This window comes from Mytilus galloprovincialis, chromosome 3, assembly GCF_965363235.1.
Source record: "Mytilus galloprovincialis chromosome 3, xbMytGall1.hap1.1, whole genome shotgun sequence".
Classification (NCBI taxonomy): domain Eukaryota; kingdom Metazoa; phylum Mollusca; class Bivalvia; order Mytilida; family Mytilidae; genus Mytilus; species Mytilus galloprovincialis.
The window spans coordinates 66,136,482-66,151,355 of record NC_134840.1 but is presented as its reverse complement, the minus strand read 5'-3'; the positions used below and the strand labels follow the sequence as shown (position 1 = coordinate 66,151,355).

The following is a 14,874-nucleotide window of genomic DNA, read 5'->3' as shown; positions in this document are numbered from 1 at the left end:
TGATACTTTCGGGGACTAACAGTCCACCAGCAGAGGCATCTACCCAGTGGTACATGTGTAGTAATAAAATTAAAGGTACCAATTTTCCTGCACCAGATGCGCATTTCGATAATACATGTCTCTTCAGTGATGCTCGTGGCCAAAATATTTGAAATCCAAAGCTTATATTTACCGAGGTACTGGCTACTGGGCTGGTGATATCCTCGGGGACTAACAGCCCACCAGCAGAGGCATCGACTCAGTGGTAGTAATAAATTGATATGACTTCACCAACGTATATACATGTGTTGACATATTCTTGAACCTGTCAGAGACAATATAACCAAAATATGCTTATGTTAATTTTTAATGAAAATTCCAATAGGATCATTATCATATTTTTACAATGTTGATATTAGTTAAAATACACATAATTTTTTTTATCTATTACAGCTCCTCCTGTCGGTAAACCAGTATTTGATATAAATACTGAAATCTTTGGGGAGACAAGTGTGCAGTTTTCTTGTACAGGAAATCCAGGGTATCCTAAAGGTCATCTTGAGTTTTGGGTAAAATTCAGAAACCATACAGAGTATGTGGAGTATAGGTTTCATAGTGCAGTTAGAACAGTAACAGATAAAAATTGTCGTCGACAAGAAACCGTCCAAGTAGACTTCCATTTCCCAATGCAGTGGAATGGTGCTAAAATCCGTTGTCAAGCCCCAGATTCTGAAGAATATACAGAACGAGAAATATGGCTGATATCAGGTAAAACGTTTAATTAGATAAAGAATACATTATTTCGTTACCGCATGGATTGACGAACCGTATATATTCCTTATAACATCAGTTATATAAGACGGTTGTATAACAATAGACAAAACAAAAAGGAATTCGCATGTATTATCTAAGTCCCAAATTGGGACTGAACAAAAATCAGGTGGCTTGTTGTGATTTATCTCAACCCTCCTCATTGTGAGTTAGAAATAAATCATAATATGATATAAAATACAACCTTCGATAATGCAAGAAACAAATAATCTACAAGCTTTCAAAAACTATACAATAAAAACCAGAGCATTTATTTGTTCAAATTCAAACACATTTTGTGAATCATATCTGTTTCAAAGATCCAAAAATATGTTATTTCAGAATATTACTGCGAGTCTGTTCCATTGTTTTCGACGGTTCGTCATCCCTACACTTGTAAAAAGTACATGAGATGTCTAGAAGACAAGGTTGATGTGATGGAATGTCCAGAAGGACTATGTTACAGTGAGGATTCACAAACGTGCGTTTACCAGTGAGAGGTAAGTATGTAAATATATTTTGGAAGATAGCAATTTTGGAAATGAATCATTGATGTAGTTTTTGTTGCATTGAAATCTTTCATAAAGCAGGTTTAATCATCTAAGAATGTTCACAGCAAAGGTAAATATGAAATGTTGCATTGAAAGCAATTCTTTTAAAGTTAAGACAGTAACTAGTCTTTACATACGTAAATGTCCAGAAAATAGAAAGGAGATTTTATCTTCTCCAGCAAAACCTATTATTTCATCATTCTCTATTCATATTGGCCTTTGCCAGTTATTGTAATTTTGTTTGTGCGAAAAAAAATTGTTATTGTATTTGTATATTTTTTAGTAACTTGATCTGTTCAATGTTTGAAATCAGTTATGAAGTAGAAATGGGTATTGAAACGATAATACTTTTTATAACATAATTATAAAAGAGAGGCGAAAGATCTGAAAAGGACATATTCAAACTCATAAGTCAAAAAATAAACTGACAACGCCATTGTCATAGCCAAATCTTATTGATGGTGTGAGCCAAAGAGAAAACCCGACCTTCAGCAACAAGGCAAAACTGGCACTTCTAGAAAATAATGATCGAAGTCGAACGCACCTACCACTTGCGGCTTTTGAACTCACAACCTTGGTGTCGATATACTTCCCCTCCGAGTGAATGCGACTCCTCATCGATCATGTTATGGGCTTTACCTTAACTTGTATGTAACTGGTGCCTTTAATTCAATTATAACAAATCAGTTTTGATTTTCGTTATTTTTATGAACATTTTTTTTCTTTCTAAAACACACAAAGCGACATAACTCGTGAATTCATAACCATTTGATGAATTACTTTATTTTCATGCCACTTGTTTCTATTTATATAGTTTTATGGAGATATAGTCTATGCGTCCGTCAAACATTTTAAATGTGTTATTGTCTTTTTTCAGACACTTCAATAGAACATTGAACAAAGTGTGTTTGTTGACAGATTGAACCAGCGACTTCAACTGGCACAGAACAACTTTGAACAGCCACACGAATCATATTCTACTAATAGAAAATATGTGGCCTTCCAGAACGTTACGACATTGAACTTATATATACAATTGGACATTCCTATTTTTATTTTCAATAAAGGATTCCTTTTTTGTATCTTTTGTATCGATTTTCATTCTTTTGTACCACTTGTGTCAATTTTTTTAATGTACGACAACAAACATTTGAGTTATTTACATTATACACATTCATCAGGTACGTTTATAAAAAAATATAACGAGGAATATAAACTAACATGTATAACAAAAGAGACAAGTTAAGAAAGACTTGAAGGTATTTCTTTCATCTATGCTTGTCAAAAAAAGCGAATTCTTACAATTAGAACAAAAAATGTATTATAAATTTATTTGATGGTTTGTTGCAATATTTAATCTAAAAAAAAAAACGACAAGAAAAAATGAAACTAAAAAAAGAAAGAAAAAAAAAGAGAACGAAAGAGAACGAAAGAAAGTCAATAAAAAAAGAAAAAAGTAAACAAAGCAAAGCCAAAACTATACTAGTTGTCTACAAAAATAAACCAAGGAAATTATGCATCCTTCACTTATCCTAATCATGAGCCGCTACTTAAATTTCCCTTTTTCACACTCGGATATTTTATACCAATGTCAAACAAGGCTCAAGTCTGGGTACAGAGAGATTCACAAGGCAGTAATAAAAATAAAATTTGAGTGAGATCAAGGTTAAAGTCATACATGTATGATTATTTTGTCGTTTGATTCCAATGCCATATCAAGTGAGTATCAAAGCTCGAAACATGCAGAAAACAGTAATGATGTCTTAGGAATAAAGTTGATATGTTGGCTTTACGACAAAATGATAATGTTTTAAGTAGTTGAGAAACCGAGACACTTAAATAACCAGCAAATACTCGTTGGTTTCTTAGAATTTTGTGAAATACTAATTTCAGTCGTTCATCCTGACAAACTATCTAAAGATAATAGCTCTGTTTGAGAAAATTATGTTTTTGCATATCATAAGGTTTTACTTACGAATGGCATTTATATTATGCTTAAATCTTCTTGTAATAGTTTCTAAATAAACTCAGAATTACATTTTGTATTTACGCTAGACGCGTGTTTCGTCTACAAAAGACTCATCAGTGACGATCGAATCCAAAAAAGTTAAAAAGGCCAAATAAAGTACGAAGTTGAATAACATTGAGGACCAAAATTCCTAAAAGTTTTGCCAAATACAGCTAAGGTAATCTATTCCTGAGGTAGAAAAGCCTTAGTTTTTTAATAAATTCAAATGTTTTGTAAACAGTTAATTTATAAATATGACAATAAATATATTTTACCACGTGGTTGTTAACCTCGGAGACTTACAGTCAACAAGTTATTGTACCAACCCATTGGTAGTAATAACATTATTACCAACAATTTGAATGCACTAGATCTTTATATATCAATATGTCTTCATTCTGGAGTGATGACGGAAGCAAAATTAATTGACAATCTTAAATTCCACCAAGTGCAAACGTTGACAGTGTGAATACCCCCTTAAAATCATATATTTAAAAATCAAAACCTTGGACGATAGCAAGAGGATACATACCTTGATTTAAATGATTTCTAAATATTGTCAATATCAAATTTCTAAAATACAGATCATATCCTGGCTATTTCGGAGGTGCAGCAGTATCTAAAGGAAGACTCAAAATGTATTTATTTCTTGAAATTGATTTATTATCTTAAATCTTATTTCATTACTTGCAAAACTGTTCAAAACAGGTTGATAATAAAAACTGGTACAATAAATGTAGTGAAGTTAGCTTGCTAACAGTTATGAAATATCTGTTTCATAGATGGCGACGGATATGTTCCAATTGTCGTAATGTAAAACACAATCCCTTCCATTATTCCATTAAGACTTTCTATCGCGTTTAATTGTACTTGCCCGAGAAACACGACGGGCGCCACATGTTGAGAATAATCTGCTTACCTTTCTGAAGCACAAGAAATCACATTCGGTTAAACGTGTTGTTCATTTTTAGCTCACCTGGCCCGAAGGGCCAAGTGAGCTTATGCCATCACTTGGCGTCCGTCGTCGTCCGTCGTCTGTCGTCGTAAACTATTTCAAGAATCTTCTCCTCTGAAACTACTACGCCAAATACTTCCAAACTTTAACTGAATGTTCCTTAGGGTATCTAGTTTATAAATTGTATCCGAAGTTTTGATCTATCAACAAACATGGTCGCCATTGCTAAAAATAGAACATAGGGGTCAAATGCAGTTTTTGGCCTATATCTCAAAAACGAAAGCATTTAGAGCAAATCTGACATGGGGTAAAAATGTTCATTAGGTCAAGATCTATCGGTCCTGAAATTTTCAGATGAATCAAACAACCCATTGTTGGGTTGCTGCCACTTAATTGGTAATTTTAAGGAAATTTTGCAGTTTTTGGTCATTATCTTGAATATTATTATAGATAAAGATAAACTGTAAACAGCAAAAATGATCAGCAAAGTAAGATCTACAAATAAGTTAATATGACCAAAATTGTCAATTGACCCCTTAAGGGGTAATTGTCCTTTAATGACAATTTTTCACAATTTGTTCATCATATTTGCTAACTTTAAAAAATCTTCTCCTCTAAAACTACTCAACCAAATTCAACCAAACTTCAACTGAATGATCAGTAGGGTGTATAAAATAATGTTTGTGTTTTATTTTCTATTTCGTCAAAAACATGGCCGTCATGGCTAAAAATAGAACACAGGGTAAAATGCAGTTTTTCAAGAATCTTCTCCTCTGTAACTACTGGGCCAAATACTTCCAAACTTTAACTGAATGTTTCTTAGGGTATCTAGTTTATAAATTGTATCCGAAGTTTTGATCTATCAAGAAACATGGTCGCCATTGCTAAAAATAGAACATAGGGGTCAAATGCAGTTTTTGGCTTATATCTCAAAAACTAAAACAGTAAGAGCAAAAGTGACAGGGTGTCAAAGTGATGAAAAGGTCAAGATCTATCTGCTATGTAATTTTCAGGCTAATTGAACAACCTATTGTTGGGTAAATGTCAGACATAGTTATTTTTTTAGGAAATTTTACAGGTTTTGAATCCCGTACATTTTTTTCCAAAAATGTCTGTCACGATAATAATTTGAGATCTCTGACGAATGAGGATAAGCTTATTATGACGAATCACGGTAAAATTTTAACCAATTTGACGCTTACGGTAACAGCAAATTACTGTTTGACGCCTGACGTTAAAGGGCATTACTACCCTTATATATAAATGATCATAAATATAAGAAGATTTAGTATGAGTGCCAATGAGACAACTCTCCATCCAAGTCACAATTTGTATAAGTAAACCATTATAGGTCAAATGCTTATTTCATAGTTTAAATTTTTGCAAGGAGGAAGATATGAGCTTGGAAACTTGACATTGTAGAAAACTTTTTTAGATTTTGTATAAGATTCATGCAAATTTAAGTTTTTTGTGAAATATAAAAACAAATATAAATGACCCAATATTTTCTGAAGGTCATCAAAGTTAGCACCTCCAACATATTTTCAATAAGTTTGTTTTATTCACAAAAACAGTTTTCCCTTTGACATCTGAAGGTATGAAAATTATTAAAAACAATTCATAAAAAAGTAACTAAGTTCAGGTATATTTTTTAATTAAACTTTAAAAATCTTTCAGAATTTTTTTTTCAGTACATAGAAACTACATATCTGTCAATGAGGATAACAATATGATATAAAGTTAAAAAGAACTTTCTGTATGTGTATATTTTATGTATGCTTTGAATATATGAATCTGACATATCTCACTCTAAAGTTCCTGATACATTGTATAAATGTAGATGGAGCTCTACATATTATTTCACTTAAAATTGTATGAAATATTTTATCTGAAACTTAGCATTGTCTTTTGTTCACTGCATATTTTCTATTTAACATATATTATATGTCTAATAAAATTTTTGATCTCTATATTTCTCTCAATAGTTTCATCTGCCTTGACAAATTTGGCCAAAAACCTTGTGTCTGTAACATACAGATACCACAACTAACACTACATTCAGCATGTCAATAGTATACTAAGCCATGATTGTTTAATTCAGGAATGTTAAGCATCTAGTGACAAATATTACAGTGACCCTGTGGAACCTTGACATAAACGACTCTTCATTGATTTAATTTGTATTCTGCATCAGTATTTGTTAATGCACTGCCTATCTATGATCATCTATCAAAATTAAAGAAAGAAAAAGACTGTTGGTAGGGAAAATCTAACAACAAATGAAATTTTAAGTTTTTGCAATTAAATAGTTATCAAAATTGCATAAACATTCAATGTTTTAATATTCTAATGAGAGGTAGATTTGACCAAACAAAAATTAACAAAAAGACAACCAAGTCCACAAACTAATGTATAGAAAACAAGAGAATGGGCAACATAAGTAAACTTTTTACATTTTGAACTTCTTCTAGAGAACCACTGATTGTTCCTTATGAGGTGCTGACCAAGTGTTGTTACTTTGTAGCCGATCCATCATCCAAGATGGCCGCCAGCAGGGGACTTAGTTTAACATAGGGCCCTACGGGAAATGCATACAAATGACTTCTTTTAGAGAACCACGGAATGGAATGAAACCAAACATAGCATGAATATTCCTTATGAGGTGCCGACCAAGTGTTGTTACTTTTTAGTCGATCCATCATCCAAGATGGCCTCCAGGGGGGGACTTAGTTTAACATAGGACCCCATGGCAAATACAAACAAATTTCTTTCTTTAGAGAACCACTGAATGGAATGAAACCAAACATATAGCATGAATGTTCCTGATGAGATGCTGAACAAGTGTTGTTACTTTGTAGCCAATCCATCATCCAAGATGGCCGCCAGCAAGGGGCTTAGTTTAACATAGGACTATGGAAAATGCATACAAAAGTCTTCTTCTAGAGAACCACGGAATTGAATGAAACCAAACATAGCATGAATGCTCCTTTCCTAATGATGGCCAAGTGTTGTTAATTTGTAGCCAAACTATCTTTTTTTTGTATGATTTCAAAAACCCAAGTAGAGTCAGGTGAGCGATACAGGCTCTTGAGAGCCTCTAGTTCTATGTTTTTTTTTTGTACTGTTGTTTGTTCTGTGGTCGGTTTTTTAATTTGTCATGGCACTGTTAGTTGGTTTTCGACTTATGATTTTGATTATCCCTTTTGATATTGTCTCTATTTTAACCAGGTACATGTGCATAATTGAATTGTGATTAGCAATCATATAACGGTTACGGCTGATTAAGATGCATGACATTTATTCATTTCTATTTTACCATACATTATTATAATAAATAAATATATATTTTATTTGAGTGTCACACATCGATTGATACAGTACACATATACAAGTAAATTAAGTAACATCTTTAAAATTCAATCAATGCCTAGCCAAACATTTGACTTATGAGACACTTTAATAGCATACATGTACATATTTACAATAAACTGCATGTTAAATTGGTAAAATATTTCTACAGTTAACAATCTAATAAATTACTTTTTCAAAATCGCTTTCAAAAAAAAACTTTGTAAAAATATAAAATGATAGTACTAATTATATGAAAAACACTATAAGAGTTCTTATTAAAAAATTATGAATTGTCTTCTAAAATAGAAATAAATATAATAAAAATATTACTCAATAAATAAAAATACCTTATTTTAAAAATTTGAGAAAAACAAATATGCTTAATGTTTAAAACTTAGACAAAAACTAGGCTATCAAAATAAAAATGTACTTCTTCAATCAAATGTAAATAATTTCCTTCTCATAAAACATTTCTGCAAAATTTTACATAGACATTTCTGAATTTGCTCGGATCTCATTATAAATATAAACTTATCGTCCATATGCATTGTTTCAAAATTCTCAATTAAATAATTACATTCACAAAATAAATCATATCGTATATCTGCATATAAAGGGCACTCCATCAGAAAATGTTTCTCAGTCTCTACATATCCGAGATCGCAATATATACAAAGTCTATCTTCAATTGGAACTTACGGCCTGGAGTAGCGGCCCGTCTCCAAGGCCAGAGGTAACGAGCCGGCTCGAAACATAGCCATATATCTCTTTTGACTAAGTGGAATGTTCATTTTTACATATGACTCAACGTTTACTGTTTGTTTGTATAGTCTGTATGTACGGAGTTTGTTTCCGTTTAATGTACCACGGTCGTTGAAAATGTCTTCACACCATTGATGATTGTCCAATTGTTCTAGCTTTTCATTAATTATTTTCATTACGTATTTTGTGGATAAAGATGTGTCCCTTATAAGACCACATACATCAAGTTTAGTCACAAGTTTGTTGACTTCGAATGTCCAACCTTTTCGTCGTCGTGCCGCCCAACGCCAAACTTTACTTGGGAGTCGATTGTTTTCAAGTCTGTGAAGTTTGCACAATAGCCGAAGACACGATTTCTGCAGTTTAATTTTACATGATGTCCAACCCATGTCACCTCTTGTAGATAGATTTGAAGTGTGTTTTCCAACATTCAGAAAGAATTTACATGCTCCAGTTTGAACGGATGAGATGCTATAGTCCTTATATCCCCAAACACCACTTCCGTATAGGAGAACTGGTTCTACCATTGTGTTGTATAATTTAGTAAATACAGAATGGGTCATACCTCCAGCTCTTATTACTTTTCCACATAATGCACCAAGAGCACGACTGGCGGCTTTAGATAGTTCTTTTGCATTTTTCTGGAATGTTAAGTGTTCATCAAACCATACACCAAGGTATTTGTATGAGTCGGTAAAAAGTAAAGTATGTCCACCCCATGTAAACGTACTTTGCGAAATGTCTATTGAAGGTGGTCGGAAGTGAACTATCTTCGTCTTACTATCGTTTATCGACAATTTCCAGGCTTCACACCATTTCGTTACAATATCAAGCATTTTCTGTAAACAGGGTTCATTCGGCGCAAGTAATATGATGTCATCTGCGTACAGTAGTATACTCATCTGGCAGTCGTCTATTGGTACTCCACAATTTAAGGCGTTAATACGTTCCGCAAGGTCGTTAATGTATATCGAAAATAAAGATGGTGATAAAATACATCCCTGTTTTACGCCACTCGTGACATCAAACCATGGAGTCAGATCGTCATTCACACGGACGGTACATTCGACGTTATCACAGAGGGATTGTACAGCACTAAGAAACTTGCCTTGTATTCCAATTTTTCGCAACTTATACCATAATAATGTTCGATTGACTGTGTCGAATGCTTTTGTCATATCAATGAAGCATGCAAAAAGTTGATGTCCGTGCAATTTTCCTGTCGTTCAAAGTCTGGTAGAGTGAATGAATGTGTTCTTCGCAACTTCGACCTTTCCGAAAACCGTTTTGCTCTTCACTTAAGTAGTTGTTGTCTTCTAACCATTTTGTGAGCCGTGCATTAAGAATGATGCAATAAATTTTACACGGAACCGATATCAACGTTATTCCTCTATAGTTCAATGGATTCCTGTCATCATTTGAATTTGGTTTTAATATAGGGTTAATGATGCTTCTATTCCACTCCGACGGTACTATTCCTAGATCGAAACATCCACTGATAATAGTATACAGCAATTCTGCTGCTGAATCGTTTTTCAGAACCTCGGCCGGAATATCGTCTATTCCCGTCGACTTTCTATTTTTTGCACTTATGATCGCAAATGTTACTTCCTCTCGAGTTATCGATTCGTTTAATGCAGAAATATCACGTTGTTCATGCACATTTTCCTGTTCATCGGGAATTGCGAAGTTAGAATCCTCGGTAAATAAGTTTTTGAAATCATCTCTCCAGCGGTTTAATACATTATTTTTATTTGTGTCAATAGTTCCATCTTCGTTTACAATCACTGATGGTATACACTTTGTTCTTTCGTTTTGAATGCCAATTTTACCGATAGAACGCCAAAAGTCCCTCTGATTTGATGCATAGAGTTTATCTTCCATTTTCTGTCTTTCGTCTGATTGATATTTACGTTTATACTTTCTGTTTAAACGGTCAAACGTTTTACGTTCTGTACAAAATTGTTCTTTCAATGTGCGCTTCCTTGAGTTAGAAATACTACTTTTTAGCCAGCTTTTCTCCACTGCACAAACTTTTTCCCATTGACAATTCAAAGTGTCATTCCAGTACGGCTTGGACAACGATTTCTTTCTTTTACTATATCCGTTTGACACGGGAATTTTATTGTCCATCTCCTTATGAATCAGTGTCGTGAATGCATCATACGCATGTTGAATATTCCCCGAAATACGAATCGAGTTTTCAATTTGTAGTATTGTTGAATTCACTACATCGAGAATTTCATTGTTACTTTAAAAATCATCAGGCATTAAATTTAGTTTGTATCTTTTTCGTTTATCGGTACTATCATGAGCGGAATTTGAGGTTTGTTCAAATTTCGGTTGTCTTGTATCGCAACACAACAACGAGTGATCCGGAATCCTGTCTGGTACATAGTTACATTCGCATATTATCTTTGACATCGGAATAATTTTAAAATCTAAAATATTGTCTATATCTTCATATGGTACACACATATAGTCTACAACCGATTTCCCCGTAGGAGATATATATGTAAATTCACGGTCATCAAATCGTCCTTCAACATTGATATATTGGTATCGCAAAGAAAGTTTATAAAAACATCTCCAGAGTGATTTTTGCTAAAATCTACTACGGTGCGCTGTTTTACGTTATCTACACCTTCTATATAGTCCAAGTTTCTACCAACACGCGAGTTAAAATCTCCGCAAATCACAATACTTCCTTTATTTTGATAACTATATACTCCCTCCAACAGATTTTGAAAAAATAGATCTGGTTCAATTACTCGACTTGAGCATGCAGGCGGCAAATAACAAACGGCAACATATACGCAGAAATCTGTATCTGTACTAATCAGTTTAGTCGAAATGCACTTTCATTCACACACACCGAGACCTATAGTAGTCTCATTCACATGGAAATCAAACAAATCCAATGTTTGAGGTAACTAAGAGAAAATCTCATGAAATGGCAGATAAAAACACATTTGAGAATAAAATTGAAATTTCATTATCTTCCGGATCGCAGAGAAGTTTAAGGTCACTAATGTAAAAACTTGATTCTAAAAGGAAACGCGAAAACTATCGCATTCGACGTGTCTTTTAGGTTCCATAACATAATACATCAAAAACAATTTTCAAAATCAAATTCATATTTGACGTAGGTAAATGATACCTTTTACGAAAACCATTTTCCCCAGCATCCCGCAATTTGAATAAATACAGTTCATTTCTGAAAAAAGTCATTATGCAATTGGAGACAACCGCTTCCAGCTTCTGTTGTTTTGTGGTTGCTTGTTTAACATGAGACCTTGAGGTCAAGGGTTCGATTCAAAGTAGCAACAATATCAAAATATTTAAGGTGGTACCTAAACTACAGGGAGATAACTCTGTAAAGTCAGCTAAACGTTTTAATTACGTTGTGTTGTAAAGGGAATATTAAGCTTCTCAATGATCAAAATTGGTGTTTGTCAAACTGCTATATAACCAGTGTAATTTTTCTGATAAAATGGTTGGTTCAAACTTTTTGAAATTTTTATATTTTTGTTAAAGGGTCAAAGGAAATACTTTGTGAAAATTTTAGGAAAATTAAACGAGCCAAATTGATTTTAGTGAAAGTGTTGGGTACCACCTTAAATGCTGCTTCTCCGCCTTGAAGCTATAGAAATCTGAATAATGATTTCGAGCGAATAGCTTGTTTTTATGCCACTTTTAAATTTGAAACAATCACATTGAATCCGGTTGTCTATAATTATTCATAGAGAAAGGCACATTTTCGTATGCCGTTATATATAATGCTCTTATGTTGATGATATTGTAGAGTAGGACGACTAGGGTACATGTATTTTATTGTGACGTGTTATAGACATGTAAGATATTTTTGATGTATGTTTTAAATTGGTATTGATAAAGCATACATATGTACTGTTTAATATTCTGTATTTTTTATGACAGTTATTATGTAGGAAACAGTAACTGTGTGAAATAACTTGTATTATACTACTTGTAATGCTTGTAGTCTGGAACATATGATAATTGAAGCAAATAAGTTTTAATTAACATTTAATAAGTATAGTAAGAACAATTACAATGTTATCTATGAGTTTCTAGAAATATTGAATTGAATGTCATTTGCATATATTTGATAAACCAGTTGAAGTTCATGTAATAGTTTACCAGTTCATAGTAATAATCCATTGAATAATCCAACTGTATGTCTTGTATTTTTGTGAAGATCCAATTGTAGCAACTGTAGTAGATCGTAGTAAATCGTAGTAAATTCCACGCACCTGTGCTTGAATTTTATGAATGAAATGTATTGACATGCGCAGTAAAACCCATGTGTCACTTTGGACGATTGTTCAATAAAAACACTATTTTTACGTGTTGGCAACTGTTTTCACATACTTCTTGTAATTCCTTTTAGTATTTATAGTCAACGTCTTCAATGTTTTGTAGATGTTAATGCTCACTATCCTTGATATTTATCATTTCGGTCCGCCGGTGACACACATAACTTTTTGCAATGTTGTTTACGTATTGCGACTTCCGGTGGCGCTGTATATATTGTTGTATTTTTAGTTACCATAAAAATTCGTTTAGTACCATGCAAACTTTGTTTATTATGTAAAGGTTACTTAAATTGTATATTATTGTGATTTTTGTAATTTATTTAAGAATTCAAATATTTGGTTGGACGGCAAGCGCGCGATCCAACAATCCAACCATCCAACCATCCAACAATCCAACAATCCAACATTGACGTAATTTCGACGCTTGGTCGTCAGTTCTGCTTAAACTTTTGGTTCTTACAGTTGGTATTTTTATTTGCTCGTTATTTATTTTAGTCAAAATGGTTAATTTTTCTTGGAAACTTTATTTTTTTAAAAGGTAAATTTGTAAAGGAAAATAGTAAAGTTAGCGTTTTCAAGTTTAAAAGGAGTATTTCATTTTAGCGGACTCTTTAAAGCTTTATTTCTAGTTTATCTTTTAAAGTTAGGATTATTGAAATTGTTCATTGAAGTTCATGTTTACTGTTAACGTTTGTCATTTTGTAATAAATAGGATTAAATAAGAAATTAGGCAGTTAAGGGATAATTTCCTAAAGGTCTGGAAATTATGATAAACAAAACAGTTTATTTAAGGTTATAAACTGTAGTTAATTGTTAGTTCTTATTCAGGAAACGTTCTGAATATAACTAATAATAAACATTTTTTATGTAACTGATGAGGTATCACTTACAAAAATGTCAGAAAGAGGTATTCTGATTAAATTCACTTGAAGTTAGGATTTTCTCTTAGGTAATTTATTTTCTTAGTAAGAGAGCAGAACTCAGCCTTTTTATGTATTTTTCTGACACACCAACATATTATCTCTTGAGTTTAGAGATAAGTTAGTAAATTATATCTCTTGAGTTTAGAGATAAGTTAATGAATATCTCTTGAGTGTAGAGATAACTTTGTACATGTATCATACTGAATAGATTCTTGTCATATCATTTAAGTCTATAGTTTAAGTATATTACTAGTTTAAATTGTTGTTTATCTTGAATATAAATGAAAATATATGATTCTTGAAATGAATAAAAGATAGAAACTTATTTACGTGACTTTTAGCAAATGCCTATATTATACTGACCAGCTCATATCTTGTCATACTGACTTTGTTATTTACAAACTACTCATATAATTTGAGTAAAAACTCTTGGGTCGAAGCATTTCAAGCCCCTGCCCGCTACAATATGTTGGTAATATTTGCTACTGAACGTTAAAAAATTTCCAATAATAAAAAAAAAAAAAAGTTAATATCAGGAGTTAATTTAAAGCACTATCATGTCCACATTTATAAACTGACAGTCACACGACTGCAATCATCATGTTTTGAATTTTGTGAAATTTTAAAAGCAACGTTAACATATTTCAGGAAAGTTCATTCTATCCTGCTATTTTAAAAAAAATACATGTCCTATGTGTACTTGTGAATAAGAACCGAGTGTGGTCGAAACAGTAAAAGTTTATAGATGTATATAAACTAAATATTTCGACCTATAATACATATCTTTATACGTGTACTGTATCTTAATCCATTTTCATGTTAACTTTTTCTTTTTCATTGCACTGAGTTAACTTGATCCGTTCGTAACTAAATTATCGCGTTATACGGCCCAAGTATAGAATACGTTTAAGTAGTTCCGGCAATATTCGAAATATCCATACGCCAATACTTTAAATATGTTTAGGCGCGCAACAATCTGAAGGCCTAGTTCCGGCAATAATCGAAATATTCATTCGCTGAAACATTAAATATGTTCTTGTGGGTCGGTGTTTTTGGGGATTAACATAACAGCTGTTAATATGTCAATGTGGATAGGGACTAGCATGAGGTTGGATACTCAATTAAATAGTCAGCAAGTTTACAGGTCTGCAGGTCGACAGGTCAGCAGGTCAACAGGTCAGCAGGTCGATAGGTCAGC

General features: G+C 32.7%; 1 protein-coding gene across 5 annotated transcripts in view; it reads left to right on the top strand.

Moving 5' to 3' along the window:
* Positions 1-2,422, top strand: part of LOC143068667 (SCO-spondin-like) — a 48,511-nt gene extending 46,089 nt beyond the window's left edge. For all 5 annotated transcript variants that reach the window (XM_076242897.1, XM_076242896.1, XM_076242895.1 and 2 more), the window contains 3 exons: positions 433-747; positions 1,132-1,289; positions 2,218-2,422. In XM_076242897.1, the coding sequence (XP_076099012.1) occupies positions 433-747; positions 1,132-1,286 (470 nt within the window). In that variant the 3' untranslated portion in view covers positions 1,287-1,289; positions 2,218-2,422. The remainder of the gene's footprint in view (positions 1-432; positions 748-1,131; positions 1,290-2,217) is intronic.
* Positions 2,423-14,874: the final 12,452 nt, after the last annotated feature.